The 16,541-nt window shown below is 48.0% G+C and overlaps 1 protein-coding gene across 5 annotated transcripts in view; it reads left to right on the top strand.

Annotated features, from left to right (window-relative positions):
• Window positions 1-11,273, top strand: part of LOC140404096 (pleckstrin homology domain-containing family A member 7-like) — a 68,161-nt gene extending 56,888 nt beyond the window's left edge. For 4 of the 5 annotated variants that reach the window (XM_072492497.1, XM_072492496.1, XM_072492495.1 and 1 more), the window contains 5 exons: window positions 208-360; window positions 1,964-2,245; window positions 2,816-2,946; window positions 8,014-8,144; window positions 9,828-11,273. In XM_072492497.1, coding sequence (XP_072348598.1) covers window positions 208-360; window positions 1,964-2,245; window positions 2,816-2,946; window positions 8,014-8,144; window positions 9,828-10,249 — 1,119 coding nt within the window. In that variant the 3' untranslated portion in view covers window positions 10,250-11,273. The remainder of the gene's footprint in view (window positions 1-207; window positions 361-1,963; window positions 2,246-2,815; window positions 2,947-8,013; window positions 8,145-9,827) is intronic. The other variant, XM_072492498.1, reaches the window with a different exon arrangement.
• Window positions 11,274-16,541: the final 5,268 nt, after the last annotated feature.

The following is a 16,541-nucleotide window of genomic DNA, read 5'->3' as shown; positions in this document are numbered from 1 at the left end:
CCCCCATTTATCTTCAATCTGTGATTACCCAATAATCAACTCCACCAGAATCCTCCCTGATGTTACTCTCCTGCCCTCATCTTGTGGGGAGCTGATGAAACAGTTCTTGTCACAGACTCCACAATAAGAAAGTGAAAGGTCTGAGAGTCATTGAAAGCAAAGAGTAAAGTCTGGGGTGTGACACTTCTTCTGCCTCTGTGATGCCAGAGCCAACGGCCGCTGACAGCTGAAGGTATTCGCAGAAAAGGAAAGATGAGTGCAGAAGAACAGCTGGAACGAATGAAGCGACACCGGGAAGCTCATCGTCAGGACCGGCCCAAGACAAGTATCCCGCCCCAAAGAGGTGTGACTGTGTCACCAGTGAGTATGACCTTGGTTAACATTCGCTAACAGGATGATTGCAGTGTCTCTCCATTCTGTGCTGACACTATTCCATCGGGAATACTTAGTGAGCAGCTGGAACTCTCGGGTTCCTCCTGTTCCCAGTGGCTGAGGTTTCTACACAATTATATTGTTCAAGCTTTGAGATCATGTCGAAGCAGCAGGTTAATGTACCTTCCGATAACCACAGAGACTTCCTATAAATACCATAACTTCCGATAACCGCAGACTTCCTATAACTACCATAACTTCCAATAACCACAGAAACTTCCTATAACTACCATAACTTCCGATAACCACAGAGACTTCCTATAACTACCATAACTTCCGATAACCACAGAGACTTCCTATAACTACCATAACGTTCGATAACCAAAGAAACTTCCTATAACTACCATAACTTCTGATAACCACAGACTTCCTATAACTACCATAACTTCCGATAACCACAGAGACTTCCTATAACTACCATAACTTCCGATAACCACAGAGACTTCCTATAACTACCATAACTTCCGATAACCACAGAGACTTCCTATAACTACCATAACTTCCGATAACCACAGAGACTTCCTATAACTACCATAACGTTTGATAACCACAGAGACTTCCTATAACTACCATAACTTCCGATAACCACAGAGACTTCCTATAACTACCATAACTTCCGATAACCACAGAGACTTCCTATAACTACCATAACTTCCGATAACCACAGAGACTTCCTATAACTACCATAACGTTTGATAACCACAGAGACTTCCTATAACTACCATAACTTCCGATAACCACAGAGACTTCCTATAACTACCATAACTTCTGATAACCACAGAGACTTCCTATAACTACCATAACTTCCACTAACCAGAGACTGCAGATCAGTCAATATTCTCTCCAAATGTTTGCACAATCCTGCGAGTTATTTCAATGGTCGAGTGTTGAACTGGATCAACACAAACCTGTTAACAGAAGCGACCAGAGGGTATGTTTTACAACTTGGTTTGGGTTTTCTTTTTTTTTTAAATATAAATTTAGAGTACCCAATTCATTTTTTCTAATTAAGCGGCAATTTAGCGTGGCCAATCCACCTACCCTGCACATCTTTGGGTTGTGGGGGCGAGACCCACGCAAACACGGGGAGAATGTGCAAACTCCACACGGACAGTGACCCGGGGCCGGGATTCGAACCTGGGACCTCGGCGCCGTGAGGCAGCAGTGCTAACCACTGCGCCACCGTGCTGCCCCGGTTTGGATTTTCTTAATCCAAAGCAAGATCATTGAGGAAGTTTGAATTGATAGGGAGTGAGTAAATTGGCTTCACATTAAGACCTGTTGTAATATCCCTCACGGGGTCTACGGGGTGGGAACGATGATCTTCCCGTGATCCTTGTGGAATTCGAGTTGCCCAGCTAGGGGAGGGGACCCGTACTAACCTCTGTATGAAAGGTTGCCAATCAGAACAGAACCCGGTTGGAATCTATCAGGTCGTGTACATCTCGTGTTGTAAATGAAACTGTTTCTTTATTTTACTCTGCGTGCGCTCCCAGTGTCCTTATTAAAACCATATTTGTTGACTTGTCAGAGAGGAGCATTGACAGGGGCATCAAAACTCAACTCCACAACCCTCGTGACCAACAGACCAGTGACCTGCCATCCAACGGGTGCCCACCTCACTGCCAGTGTGATACCCTCTCGGTCCAGACCAGGAATTACCCCAACTGCTCCCACAAAACCAGCGCCTGCACCTGAGCCACCGTATACTCGGAATATAACTGCATCAAGTAAATTGGTGGCAAAGCTCCCAGCACCACCAGTGAGAGCGGAAAGCCAGACCCATGAACATAGTCGCATTGTCAGAAAAGAGGTGAGAATTTGTTGATGATAGGCCCATGTTCTGGCTGCATGTGAAACATACGCCCACCAGCAGGAGGCAATGGGCTACATTTAGTGGTGTGAACCCAGCTAAGGTGGGTCTCGTGCAACGAGATTGACACTGGGGCCTTGGGATTTGTGTGCACAGTAACAGACCAGCGGATGCCATTATTTATTAGGCACTGCCACAGAACACGGTCAACAATGACTGAAGGACCAGTTCATACAATTAGGCTCCTAGCCACAAGTGGACTGGGAATGGGAGAGAGTTAAAGTGAGTTGGGAGTGGCGAGAGTGAGTTAAGGCTCATAGAGTGAGTGATAAGAGAGGTAGAGAGTGAGTGGGAATAGGAAAAGGTGTGGGTGTGAGTGAGACCTGTGAAGAAACAAACTGGTGCACTGCGGAGATAGGGTGGAGGTGAGGGCTTAAGTGGGGTGCTCGTTCCCTGGGCCAGTGCAGAATTGATGGGCTGAATGGCCTCCTTCTGCACTGTAAATTCTATGGTTTGGACTGGTTGATTTAGGAGCTGCCCAAAAAATGTAACAAGTTACTTCACTTACAGTATGAACCCAGTAAAGTTGTCATAACAACCCGATATATCGATGTGGATCCGGAGACGGCTCTCAGCTCAGAGCAACTGCAGGAGAAGCAAAGAACAGTGGAGAAAATCAAGACCATGATTGCAAAGACCAGGTGAGGAATCACAATCAGACAAGGTGGAGGCCATTGGGCCCATTATCCTGGTGCTGCCTCTTTTATCGGGCTATCCAATGAATTCCATTCCCTGCTGTCCTCGCATTGCCCTACGGATTTCTCCTTTTCAAGGATTGATCCAATTTCCTTTTGAAAGTTATTATTGAATCTTAGCCCTCTCAACTGGGAGGGGGACAATCCAGGGACAGTCATGTCTGCAGCAACCACTTCACCGACTGTGTTGAAATATTAAGTAGTTGTTTGGTAATGCGAGGGCCCCAAAGTCAAACCTCCTCCTGCTCCTAGTACCCATGTTCATATGTTTGTATGTATGTTTGTATGACTATGCATAGTGAGAGGGACAACCAGGAGCTCTTGATACTTTCTAATATCTAGCCTCCCCAAACGCACTCTCGGGAAGGTTTCTTTGTCACTGATGCTTCAGACTGACTCTCTTTTGTTCTAGTTTCTGGGTTTAATTGTAGTCTGATCCCTGTTGTAACAACACCAATTTTCTTTCTTAATCTGAAGGTAAATTCAATCCCCTAACCTGGCCACCAGGTTGCACACACACCATAAACGCCTCACTATCAAAATCACTCCATGAATGACTGGACAAACACAGCCCCCCCCCCCCTCCCAGACTACAGAACTAACATTCTCCCAAACCGGTTCATGTTACCAGGGTTCAGGGTGGGTTCTTGTTCCTGTTATTATTGGGGTTTTATCATAGAATTTACAGTGCAGAAGGAGGCCATTCGGCCCATCGAGTCTGCACAGGCTCTTGGAAAGAGCACCCTACCCAAGGTCTACACCGCCACCCTATCCCCATAACCCAGTAACCCCACCCAACACTAAGGGCAATTTTGGACACTAAGGGCAATTTATCATGGCCAATCCACCTAACCCGCACATCTTTGGACTGTGGGAGGAAACCGGAGCACCCGGAGGAAACCCACGCACACACGGGGAGGATGTGCAGACTCCGCACAGACAGTGACCCAAGCCAGAATCGAACCAGGGACCCTGGAGCTGTGAAGCAATTGTGCTATCCACAAGGCTACCGTGCTGCCCTTAAGTCGGGGAGGGTTCCTGTTATTTTTGGGGTGGGTTCCTGTTATTATTGGGGTTCGGGGTGGGTTCCTGTTATTTTTGGGGTGGGTTCCTGTAATTATTGGGGTTTGGGGTGGGTTCCTGTTATTATTGGGGTTCGGGGTGGGTTCCTGTAATTATTGGGGTTTGGGGTGGGTTCCTGTTATTATTGGGGTTCGGGGAGGGTTCCTGTTATTATTGGGGTTCGGGGAGGGTTCCTTGTTATTATTGGGGTGCGGGTGGGTTTCTGTTATTATTGGGGTTCGGGGTGGGTTTCTGTTATTATTGGGGTTCGGGGTGGGTTTCTGTTATTATTGGGGTTTGAGGTGGGTTCCTGTTATTATTGGGGTTTGGGGTGCGTTCCTGTTATTATTGGGGTTCGGGTGGGTTTCTGTTATTATTGGGGTTTGGGGTGGGTTCCTGTTATTATTGGGGTTTGGGGTGCGTTCCTGTTATTATTGGGGTTCGGGTGGGTTTCTGTTATTATTGGGGTCCGGGTGGGTTTCTGTTATTATTGGGGTTTGAGGTGGGTTCCTGTTATTATTGGGGATCGGGGTGGGTTTCTGTTATTATTGGGGTTCAGGGAGGGTTCCTGTTATTATTGGGGTTCGGGGAGGGTTCCCGTTATTATTGGGGATCACAATGGGTTCCTGTTATTATTGGGGTTCGGGGAGGGTTCCTGCACCTGCTATTATTGGGGTTTGGGGAGGGTTCCTGTTATTATTGGGGTTCGGGTGGGTTTCTCTTATTATTGGGGTTCGGGGTGGGTCTCTGTTACTATTGGGGTTTGGGGTGGGTTCCTGTTATTATTGGGGTTTGGGGTGGGTTCCTGTTATTATTGGGGTTCGGGGTGGGTTCCTGTTATTATTGGGGTTTGGGGAGGGTTCCTGTTATTATTGGGGTTCAGGATGGGTTCCTGTTATTATTGGGGTTCGGGGTGGGTTTCTGTTATTATTGGGGTTCGGGGTGGGTTCCTGTTATTATTGGGGTTTGGGGAGGGTTCCCGTTATTATTGGGGTTCGGGGAGGGTTCCTGTTATTGTTGGGGTTTGGGGAGGGTTCCTGTTATTATTGGGGTTTGGGGTGGGTTCCTGTTATTATTGGGGTTTGGGGAGGGTTCCTGTTATTATTGGGGTTCGGGGAGGGTTCCTGTTATTATTGGGGTTCGGGGAGGGTTCCCGTTATTATTGGGGATCAGGATGGGTTCCTGTTATTATTGGTGTTCGGGGAGGGTTCCTGCACCTGCTATTATTGGGGTTCGGGGAGGGTTCCTGTTATTATTGGGGATCAGGATGGGTTCCTGTTATTATTGGTGTTCGGGGAGGGTTCCTGTTATTATTGGTGTTCGGGGAGGGTTCCTGTTATTATTGGGGTTCGGGGAGGGTTCCTGTTATTATTGGGGATCACGATGGGTTCCTGTTATTATTGGGGTTCGGGGAGGGTTCCTGCACCTGCTATTATTGGGGATGGTTCCTGTTATTATTGGGGTTCGGGGTGGGTTCCTGTTATTATTGGGGTTCGGGGAGGGTTCCCGTTATTATTGGGGATCAGGATGGGTTCCTGTTATTATTGGGGTTTGGGGTGGGTTCCTGTTATTATTGGGGTTTGGGGTGGGTTCCTGTTATTATTGGGGTTTGGGGAGGGTTCCTGTTATTATTGGGGTTCAGGATGGGTTCCTGTTATTATTGGGGTTCGGGGTGGGTTTCTGTTATTATTGGGGTTTGGGGTGGGTTCCTGTTATTATTGGGGTTCGGGGTGGGTTCCTGTTATTATTGGGGTTTGGGGAGGGTTCCCGTTATTATTGGGGTTCGGGGAGGGTTCCTGTTATTGTTGGGGTTTGGGGTGGGTTCCTGTTATTATTGGGGTTTGGGGAGGGTTCCCGTTATTATTGGGGATCAGGATGGGTTCCTGTTATTATTGGTGTTCGGGGAGGGTTCCTGCACCTGCTATTATTGGGGTTCGGGGAGGGTTCCTGTTATTATTGGGGATCAGGATGGGTTCCTGTTATTATTGGTGTTCGGGGAGGGTTCCTGTTATTATTGGGGTTCGGGGAGGGTTCCCGTTATTATTGGGGATCACGATGGGTTCCTGTTATTATTGGGGTTCGGGGAGGGTTCCTGCACCTGCTATTATTGGGGAGGGTTCCTGTTATTATTGGGGTTCGGGGTGGGTTCCTGTTATTATTGGGGTTCGGGGAGGGTTCCCGTTATTATTGGGGATCAGGATGGGTTCCTGTTATTATTGGGGTTTGGGGAGGGTTCCTGTTATTATTGCGGTTCGGGGAGGGTTCCCGTTATTATTGAGGTACGAGGTGGATTCCTCTGCCTGTTATTATTGGGGTTCAGTGTGGGTTCCTGTTATTATTGGTGTTCGAAGTGGGTTCCTGTTATTATTGTGGTTCTGGGTGGACTCCTGTTATTATTGGGGTTCGGGGTGGACTCCTGTTATTATTGTGGTTCGGGGTGGACTCCTGTTATTATTGGGGTTCGGGGTGGGTTCCTGTTATTATTGGGGTTCGGGGTGGGTTCCAGTTATTATTGGGGTTCGGGGAGGGTTCCCGTTATTATTGGGGATCAGGATGGGTTCCTGTTATTATTGGTGTTCGGGGAGGGTTCCTGTTATTATTGGGGTTCGGGGAGGGTTCCCGTTATTATTGGGGATCAGGATGGGTTCCTGTTATTATTGGTGTTCGGGGAGGGTTCCTGCACCTGCTATTATTGGGGTTCGGGGAGGGTTCCTGCTATTATTGGGGATCAGGATGGGTTCCTGTTATTATTGGTGTTCGGGGAGGGTTCCTGTTATTATTGGGGTTCGGGGAGGGTTCCCGTTATTATTGGGGATCACGATGGGTTCCTGTTATTATTGGGGTTCGGGGAGGGTTCCTGCACCTGCTATTATTGGGGTTTGGGGAGGGTTCCTGTTATTATTGCGGTTCGGGGAGGGTTCCCGTTATTATTGAGGTTCGAGGTGGATTCCTCTGCCTGTTATTATTGGGGTTCAGTGTGGGTTCCTGTTGTTATTATTGGTGTTCGCAGTGGGTTCCTGTTATTATTGTGGTTCTGGGTGGGTTCCTGTTATTATTGGGGTTCGGGAAGGGTTCCTGTTATTATTGGGGTTCGGGAAGGGTTCCTGTTATTATTGGGGTTCGGGGAGGACTCCTGTTATTATTGGGGTTCGGGGTGGACTCCTGTTATTATTGGGGTTCGGGGAGGGTACCTGTTATTATTGGGGTTCGGAGGGGGTTCCTGTTTTTATTGGGGTTCGGAGGGGGTTCCTGTTATTATTGGGGTTCGGGTAGTGTTCCTGTTATTATTGGGGTTCGGGGAGGGTTCCTGTTATTATTGGGGTTCGGAGGGGGTTCCTGTACTTGTTATTTTGGGGGTTCGGAGGGGGTTCCTGTACCTGTTATTTGTTGGGGTTCGGGGTGGACTCCTGTACCTGTTTGTTGGGGTTCGGGGTGGACTCCTGTTATTATTGGGGTTCAGGATGGGTTCCTGTGATTATTGGGGTTTGGGGTGCACTCCTGTTATTATTGGGGTTCGGGGTGGGTTCCTGTACCTGTTATTATTGGGGTTCGGGGTGGACTCCTGTTATTATTGGGGTTCGGGGGGGGTTCCTGTACCTGTTATTTGTTGGTGTTCGGGGTGGGTTTCTGCGATTATTGGGGTTCGGGGTGGACTCCTGTTATTATTGGGGTTCGGGGGGTGGCTGTACCTGTTATTATTGGGGTTCGGAGAGGGTTCCTGTACCTGTTATTTGTTGGTGTTCGGGGTGGGTTTCTGCGATTATTGGGGTTCGGGGTGGACTCCTGTTATTATTGGGGTTCGGGGGGTGGCTGTACCTGTTATTATTGGGGTTCGGAGAGGGTTCCTGTACGTGTTATTTGTTGGGGTTCGGGGTGGATTTCTCTACACAACCAAATCCGAATCTGCCCTTTCTGGAGATGAGTTCACATTGCATTTCTTTGCAATTTTAGTCCCGGTGTAGCTGAGAGCTGGTCCCCCGCATGCCGATCCCTGCACCCGGGAGAAAGAGAGAGGGAGCGGATTCTTCATCTCTCATACACTCTTGCAACAGAAGCAGCGCAGCGCAGGAGAGTCCTGACAGGTAATACACACAGGGCCAAATCCACTGCTTTCTGTAACCGGTGTCCAAGCCCATTCTGATGGGAACACTCGCCCCCACAACCCAAAGATGTGGGTGGATTGGCCACGCTAAATTGCCCCTTAATTGGAAAATAAAGTTCACTTGAAATCTTTGACGTTCTCTGTAGTTGGCAAAAAAGTGATTGGAATTGTGAACTCCAAACATGGAAACGAGATTGAGGGGAAAGCCTGGTAACGGGATTTGTTTTGTATATTTACAGACAGCCAATCTGTGCTGTACCTGCCCTGTACTGAAACAAAACACAAGCTGCTCTGATTATCATTTTTTTAAATGTATGTTATGGCAAATTTTTTTCAAAAAAATTACAGCACATAAACCCCCCCCCCCCCCCCCCCCCCCCGCCCCCCATGAAACAAGCTTCCCAACACTCAGCTATACAGTTCAGTTTGAACAATCCCCATCAAACACTCCCAGGACAGGTACAGCACGGGGTTAGATACAGAGTAAAGCTCCCTCTACACTGTTCCCATCAAACACTCCCAGGACAGGTACAGCACGGGGTTAGATACAGAGTAAAGCTCCCTCTGCACTGTCTCCATCAAACACTCCCAGGACAGGTACAGCACGGGGTTAGGTACCGAGTAAACCTCCCTCTACACTGTCCCCATCAAACACTCCCAGGACAGGTACAGCACGGGGTTAGATACAGAGTTAAGCTCCCTCTACACTGTCCCCATCAAACATTCCCAGGGCAGGTACAGCACGGGGTTAGATACAGAGTAAAGCTCCCTCGACACTGTCCCCATCAAACACTCCCAGGTCAGGTACAGCACGGGGTTAGATACAGGGTAAAGCTCCCTCTACACTGTCCCCATCAAACACTCCCAGGGCAGGTACAGCACGGGGTTAGATACAGAGTAAAGCTCCCTCGACACTGTCCCCATCAAACACTCCCAGGACAGGTACAGCACGGGGTTAGATACAGAGTAAAGCTCCCTCTACACTGTGCCCATCAAACACTCCCAGGACAGGTACAGCACGGCGTTAGATACAGAGTAAAGCTCCCTCGACACTGTCCCCATCAAACACTCCCAGGACAGGTACAGCACGGGGTTAGATACAGAGTAAAGCTCCCTCTACACTGTCCCCATCAAACACTCCCAGGACAGGTACAACACTGGGTTAGATACAGAGTATAGCTTCCTCCTTTACTGTACAGACAAAGCATGGGTAAGATACCGAGGGACTATGGTACTTACTGGGCATTATATTCAGTCACTGTGACCGGCACCAGTAAAGGACAATATTATACAACGATCACCACAAAGATGGAGGCCATTCAGCCCCTCCTGTCCATGGATTCTCTGCAACTCGCAAAATGCCTCACTCGCCTTTTCCATCAACCCTGAGCAATAAACATGAAAACTTTCAAGTTAAATCCTCAATGTCCTTTCGAATGCGGGAAGTGTTCCCCATGCCCCACCATCCCTCCACGTGATGCCAGTCTGACACTATTGTTCTCTGAAACGGTTGGCAGCTCTGTCAGTTCATGTGGAATATTAGACGTGAGGCAGAGGGTTGATGTGGAAGTCCATGCTGCAGTCTTGTTATCTTTCATTGCTTTATCTTGCTTTCAAGGTAGAAAATGTGATGTCTGATATTCTTATTTTATTTTCCTTTTAGCTAAAGCTTTAGCCGAGTTCCAGGAACAGGAAGAGGTGATGGACAATCAGACTTTACAGAGCAAAGGATCTCAGTCCAAGCCACAGGAAAATGGACTTGTCTTCAATTTTGGACCCGAGAGAGAAACAACCAACCCAAATTCAGAATATCGTCAAGAATCAGCCAATCCAGGTGCAGGGCAAAATAGCCCCCGGGGAAAAAACAACCAGTATTCAACAAAGGAAAGCATCCCCACCAATCAAAGGTCAACACTAGCGATCGAACCAGCCAATCTCAGATTGGGAGAACAGAAGGGTTCCACCAATCTGGACTTGTCACAGGAGGTGGAGGGAATGAATGGGAGTTCACCAAGAAGGCTCCTCCGGGACATTAGTCCAATTGTGATGGAAGGTTCCACAAATCCCAGCCTGAACCAGGAGTAGCTGATTGGAGAGGATCTAACAAATGAGCCAGATTGTGTTTGGAAATAAAACAAACCATGAGGACATTGGTCCAGCCATTCTCAGTGACTGTTGCTGGTGGGGAGATGTCCCTAACTCCAAGAGGCTCATCGAATCACCAGCAAGGGGTGGTGGTGGGGTCTTCATTTGCAGATGATCAGTTTGGGACCAGAATCTGGTGACAAACTCTGTCAAAGCAACATTTTAACAACATGATACACCGACAGGGAGGACAGGGTGAGCCATGATCCAAAATCCTCAACTTCACTCACTCGCTGTCGGTGTTGGTTCAATGTCTGTGATGCAGGAAGATCTGAATGTGGACCTGATCGAGCCCAGACATTTCAACATCATTACCAATCAGTTTCTCATGTGACATATTGGTGCCAGATTTATCTCTGGGTCCATCCAGTCTTGGGAACGTATCTGGAAATGAGTTAATTGTAAAACAAAACTGTTACAGATAAGGGGGAGGGAATCTCTAAATAATAGTTCGTAAATTCACAGAATTGGATTCTGATTGCAGGAAATTCCTTTTTTAAATGTTGGTGAAGATTCAATCTGGCACCATTCTCACAGCCTGAGCTCCCTGTCCAGCTATGGTCCTCTCGCTGTGGAAGAAATGTACAGGAATTGGGTTCATTCTGAACTTGGTTAATATAGACCATCCTCCCCCTGTCAACTCTGCCTTGGCTGCTGTTGGCTGGCAGTGCCATGGGTACAATCCTGTGGCCCGTCACCACCCCCACTCTAATCCCTCAGCACCCTGTAATGATCACTGCAACCTCTATGCAAAACTACCCAAATTCAGAACTAATTTCCACTAAACTTAATAAATTGCACTAAACTAAAATTTAAAAGTTAATCAGTATTTATGCATATAATCTATATCAATAATAATTAACAGGAAGCAGGAAATTAGCTGAATTCAAAAAAGTCTTCACATTTCAAGTCCATGATCTTTGATCAGAACTGGAAACAATAAATATCTGAAGCAAATTCAGAGGCAGGGCTGGGGGTGGGTGGGGGGGGGGGAGGGTGGGGATGATAACAAACGTCTGAGAAGGTGGACGGTCAGAGATTAAAGGACAAAGGGATGATGGAGCGAGGCAAAAGGAGATGGCAATGGAACAAGTTAAGAAACGGGAAATGTGTCCAGAGGAAGTGTAGATTGTAAAGCAGAATTATTACCGAGATCTGCTGTCTGGGAAAACTGGAGTTGTGGCTATGATTTGAAGTTGTTAAACATAATGTGGAGAGTAGAAGGTGCTGGGTCAAAGGAGGAGATGCTGTTCCTCGAGTTTGCCTGCAGTGAAATAACCCAAGAGTTTGATTGTGATGCTGGAGATTCCAAATGAAACTCAACTGAAGGAGCCATTTTTGAAATGTATCTTTCTTGGGATGTGGAGATTGCTGGTGAGGCCAGCATTGACTACCCAACACATTCTGTCCTTGAGAAAGTGTGCTTTTAAACCAGAGATGATGCAGGAACAGTGATGTATTTCCAAGTCAGGGTGGAACTTGCAGATGGCGGTGTTTGCATGTATCTGTTGCCCAAAGTGGTAGAGACGGGTTTGAGGGGTGCTGCAAAGGATTGTGCTGAGTTGCTGCAATCCACCTTGTCGATGGTACATACCCAGGGAGAATCTTCCAAATATCTGCTGCTGCAGTTTGCATTGCAGGAATGTTTTTGCTTCTGATCATTCATTCGTGTACATCACCTGACAAACCTTTAACGTATCAGACATTAGTTACAAGGCGGTTGACAGGCAGGGGAGATGGTTGACGGGCAGGGGAGATGGTTGACGGGCAGGGGAGATGGTCGACGGGCAGTGGAGGTGGTTGACAGGCGGGGAGATGGTTGACAGACGGAGGATGTGGTTGACAGGTGGCGGAGATGGTTGACGGGCGGTGGAGGTGGTTGACGGGCGGTGGAGGTGGTTGACGGGCGGTGGAGGTGGTTGACGGGCGGGGGAGGTGGTTGACGGGCGGGGGAGGTGGTTGACGGGCGGGGGAGGTGGTTGACGGGCGGGGGAGGTGGTTGACGGGCGGGGGAGGTGGTTGACGGGCGGGGGAGGTGGTTGACGGGCGGGGGAGGTGGTTGACGGGCGGGGGAGGTGGTTGACGGGCGGGGGAGGTGGTTGACGGGCGGGGGAGGTGGTTGACGGGCGGGGGAGGTGGTTGACGGGCGGGGGAGGTGGTTGACGGGCGGGGGAGGTGGTTGACGGGCGGGGGAGGTGGTTGACGGGCGGGGGAGGTGGTTGACGGGCGGGGGAGGTGGTTGACGGGCGGGGGAGGTGGTTGACGGGCGGGGGAGGTGGTTGACGGGCGGGGGAGGTGGTTGACGGGCGGGGGAGGTGGTTGACGGGCGGGGGAGGTGGTTGACGGGCGGGGGAGGTGGTTGACGGGCGGGGGAGGTGGTTGACAGATAGATGTGGTTGACAGGCGGGGGAGATGGTTGACAGATAGATGTGGTTGACAGACGGAGGATGTGGTTGACGGGCGGTGGAGGTGGTTGACGGGCGGTGGAGGTGGTTGACGGGCGGTGGAGGTGGTTGACAGGCTGGGATGCAGGCAGAAACATTTTGTTCTTTGGGCAGGTGGAGAATGAGAGAATCAGGCCGGATGGAAGTTGTTTTTTGGATAAGTTGTGAGACATGATTTAAGGGGTGAGAGCAAAATGTCAAAGAATCACACGAGGGGTGTGAGAAAGTGGATTAGTTGACGTGGTGCGGTTACTGTAGGGAAACTTAAATAGTCCCACACAGAGGTACTTCTGAAAATACTTGGGCTCATTTTAACAAAGCTGCCATTCTATTGAGTTAGAGGTTCACACGATGGTTTGTGTTAGATGTTCTGGGTTAGAGATGGTCCACAATCCCGTCACCCTTAGTAACCATGAGTGAATTTACGCTACTGCTTCTGATACGGTTGTTTTTGGGCCTACCCAACTGTCCTTGCCCACCCCATTCCGTGAAGGAGAAGAGAGACGAGTAGCAGATCGCCAGTCTTTCTGTGTTTCGTGTCCAGTCATACAGCCCAGAGTCTCCTCTTCCTGTTGTGATAGGTCCAGCCTCTGTTCCACTCTGCACACTCCATACACAGACGTGGAAAAGATTGTACTTTTGATACTGGAGGGGAAACTGTCGGTACTGTGATGGGCGGGGCGCTGGGCTGTTTCTGAATGGGGGAGTGGGTGTCTTCACTCCATCCATCTTGTTTTTGTCAAATTGAGAACAAGAAAATAGAGAACTTGCGACAAAAAAAGCTGACTGACATATGACCATACAAAGTACTAAAGTGTCCTCTGCCTTTGCTGAAAATGAAGTTAATGTTTCCCATCTTTGAACTGATGGAAATTAAAGCCATTCTGACACTTTGAAATCCTTACAAAAGTGAAATTATCAAATTGTTTCCCACCACTCAACCAATCTAAACTTATTGAGAGTTATATTTCAACCCTTAATTTTACTCAGTCTTGTGTTTAATGAATTTGTTCTTGGGATGTGGGAGACTGAAAATTTCTATTTATTGCCTATTCCGGATGCCAAGGAGATAGTTGTCCGCCTGCTTCATGTGCTGCTGTAGTCCTTGGGCAGATGGTATTGATCAAGGTTAAGGGGAAATGGCTGAACTTTCTCTTGTTCAAAATGGTCATCGGCCACCTGGTATGTTGTCTGTCACTTACCAGCACGAGTACTGACGTTATTCAAGCTCCACTATAGGCCGGCACTGCTGCTTAAATATCAGGCCTTGTGGAATGGAAATGAACACTGAAATCTGACAAAGACACCCAGTCATTATCACTGCTTCTCTCCCTTTGAGTCACTCGTGACACAGAAAGAAGTTCACATACAATACCCCTGAAATACGGCGCTTCTTTCATTTTAATACATAATAAGATATCACAAACAGCAATGAAGTCCTGACCAGTTAAGCTATTCTTTGGTGATGTTGGTTGGGTCAGGGTTCGAAAGTACTAACCGGGTTAGGGTTAGAAAGTACTAACCGGGTTAGAGTTTGAAAGTACTAACCAGAACTCCCTGTTGACAGTTTTCCTACTGTAATTCATTGATCCTGCTGGAAAGCATCTGCAAGGAAATTGGACAGATACCTAGAAGTGGGAAAATGTGCAGAGCTTTGGGGAAAGAGTGACGCTGTGCTAAATATCGGTTTGCACTTTCAAACAGCTTGCACAGGCACAGTCGGCCAACTGACTTGCTTTGGTGCCATATTATTTCATGATTCGTTGAGTAGGTTCAATAGTAAATATCTCGGTCAAACGCTACAGATTGTAACCATCTAGGCTCAAACATGAAGAATGACCATTTGGACCAAGAACCAACGTGTCTCAGAGCTCAAGGAACTGGACCTCAAAATTAGTCTGAAAGCTGGTTTTTTTGAAAGAAAGATTTGTATCCAACAACCTCACATTCCTGCTACCCCACAAGGTGCTCCACTAACCCACCAACAAATACTACAGGAAAATTACAGGCATACATACCACAACACAGTTACTGAGTGAGCAGCACAGGAGCCACCAGAGTTAAGAATCATTCTGACCATTTGAATAAGCGTTTTTATAAATTACCCTTCAGACAAAGTTTTAACTGTACACCACTTAAAGAAAGACCTACATTTATACATCTCCCCCTCTGAGTAATGCTGATCCAGTCCCAGACTAAAATCACTGCCTAGATCTCTGGGTCCGGAGATGAATTTGCTTTCTGCAGTATTCAGGTTGTTGTTTTGAGAACTCACAATACCTTTTCTCGAAATATAAACAGCATAAATCAGCAGGCATGGGCACTATATCACTGAACTTCAAACAAAGTCCCAAGATCGTGAATGGTTCCCCCACAGATTAACAGATTTGTGGAACAGACTTTGTGGAAGGTTAGTTAAAGGTGAATGAATTAACTCGATTAAATGAACGCTGCACAAATATTTGGGATTGAATATTAGAAGGAGAAACTAATGATCAAATATGTGATGCTGTGGACTGTGTGACCATGTGATTGAGGAGACAGTATTTCTGACAGGTTGGGATTTGAGGAAGGAATCTCAGGGTGTTCCTGTCCCACATGTTCTGACTGTGACTGTCAATTTCACCAGGTCATCAGCTTCCGTGTTGAGCTATTGAGTTTTTTGCAGGCGGGACTTTGAGGCAAACACACTAAAGACTTTCAGATGCTGAAGGGAATGATCAAACTGGATCTGAGGGAACGGCTGCTGATCCTTCTATCCCTGGGGACATAAAATTAAACAGTTCTCCCATTTCCACCCAATGGGGAACTGAGTCAGGAGGTTTCCAGGAAGGCCAATCACATAAACAGTGCGAATGGGATCAAGAAATTTAGACTGGGTGAGTGGGTGGGATATTAAAGGTTATGGGGAGCGAGGGGGAGAGTGGGATTAGACGGGGAGGGATATTAAAGGGTGTGGGGAGTGAGTGGGATTAGACTGGGTGGGATATTAAAGGGTGAGGGGAGAGTGGGATTAGACTGGGTGGGATATTAAAGGGTGTGAGGAGTGAGGGGGAGAGTGGGATTAGACTGGGTGGGATATTAAAGGGTGTGGGGAGTGAGGGGGAGAGTGGGATTAGACTGTGTGGGATATTAAAGGTTATGGGGAGTGAGTGGGATTAGACTGGGTGGAATATTAAAGGTTATGGGGAGTGAGGGGGAGTGAGGGGGAGAGTGGGATTAGACTGGGTGGGATATTAAAGGGTGTGGAGAGTGAGGGGGAGAGTGGGATTAGACTGGGTGGGATATTAAAGGGTGTGGAGAGTGAGGGGGAGAGTGGGATTAGACTGGGTGGGATATTAAAGGGTGTGGAGAGTGAGGGGGAGAGTGAGATTAGACTGGGTGGAATATTAAAGGGTGTGGGGAGTGAGGGGGAGAGTGGGATTAGACTGTGTGGGATATTAAAGGTTATGGGGAGTGAGTGGTATTAGACTGGTTGGAATATTAAAGGTTATGGGGAGTGAGGGGGAGAGTGGGATTCGACTGGGTGGGATACTAAAGGGTGTGGGGAGTGAGTGGGAGAGTGGGATTAGACTGGGTGGGATATTAAAGGTTATGGCGAGTGAGTGGGATTAGACTGGGTGGGATATTAAAGGGTGTGAGGAGTGAGGGGGAGAGTGGGATTAGACTGGGTGGGATATTAAAGGGTGTGGGGAGTGAGGGGGAGAGTGGGATTAGACTGGGTGTGATATTAAAGGTTATGGGGAGTGAGGGGGAGAGTGGGATTAGACTGGGTGGAATATTAAAGG

Source organism: Scyliorhinus torazame, chromosome 29 (genome assembly GCF_047496885.1).
Source record: "Scyliorhinus torazame isolate Kashiwa2021f chromosome 29, sScyTor2.1, whole genome shotgun sequence".
Classification (NCBI taxonomy): Eukaryota; Metazoa; Chordata; class Chondrichthyes; order Carcharhiniformes; family Scyliorhinidae; genus Scyliorhinus; species Scyliorhinus torazame.
This window is presented reverse-complemented; position numbering and strand designations above follow the sequence as displayed.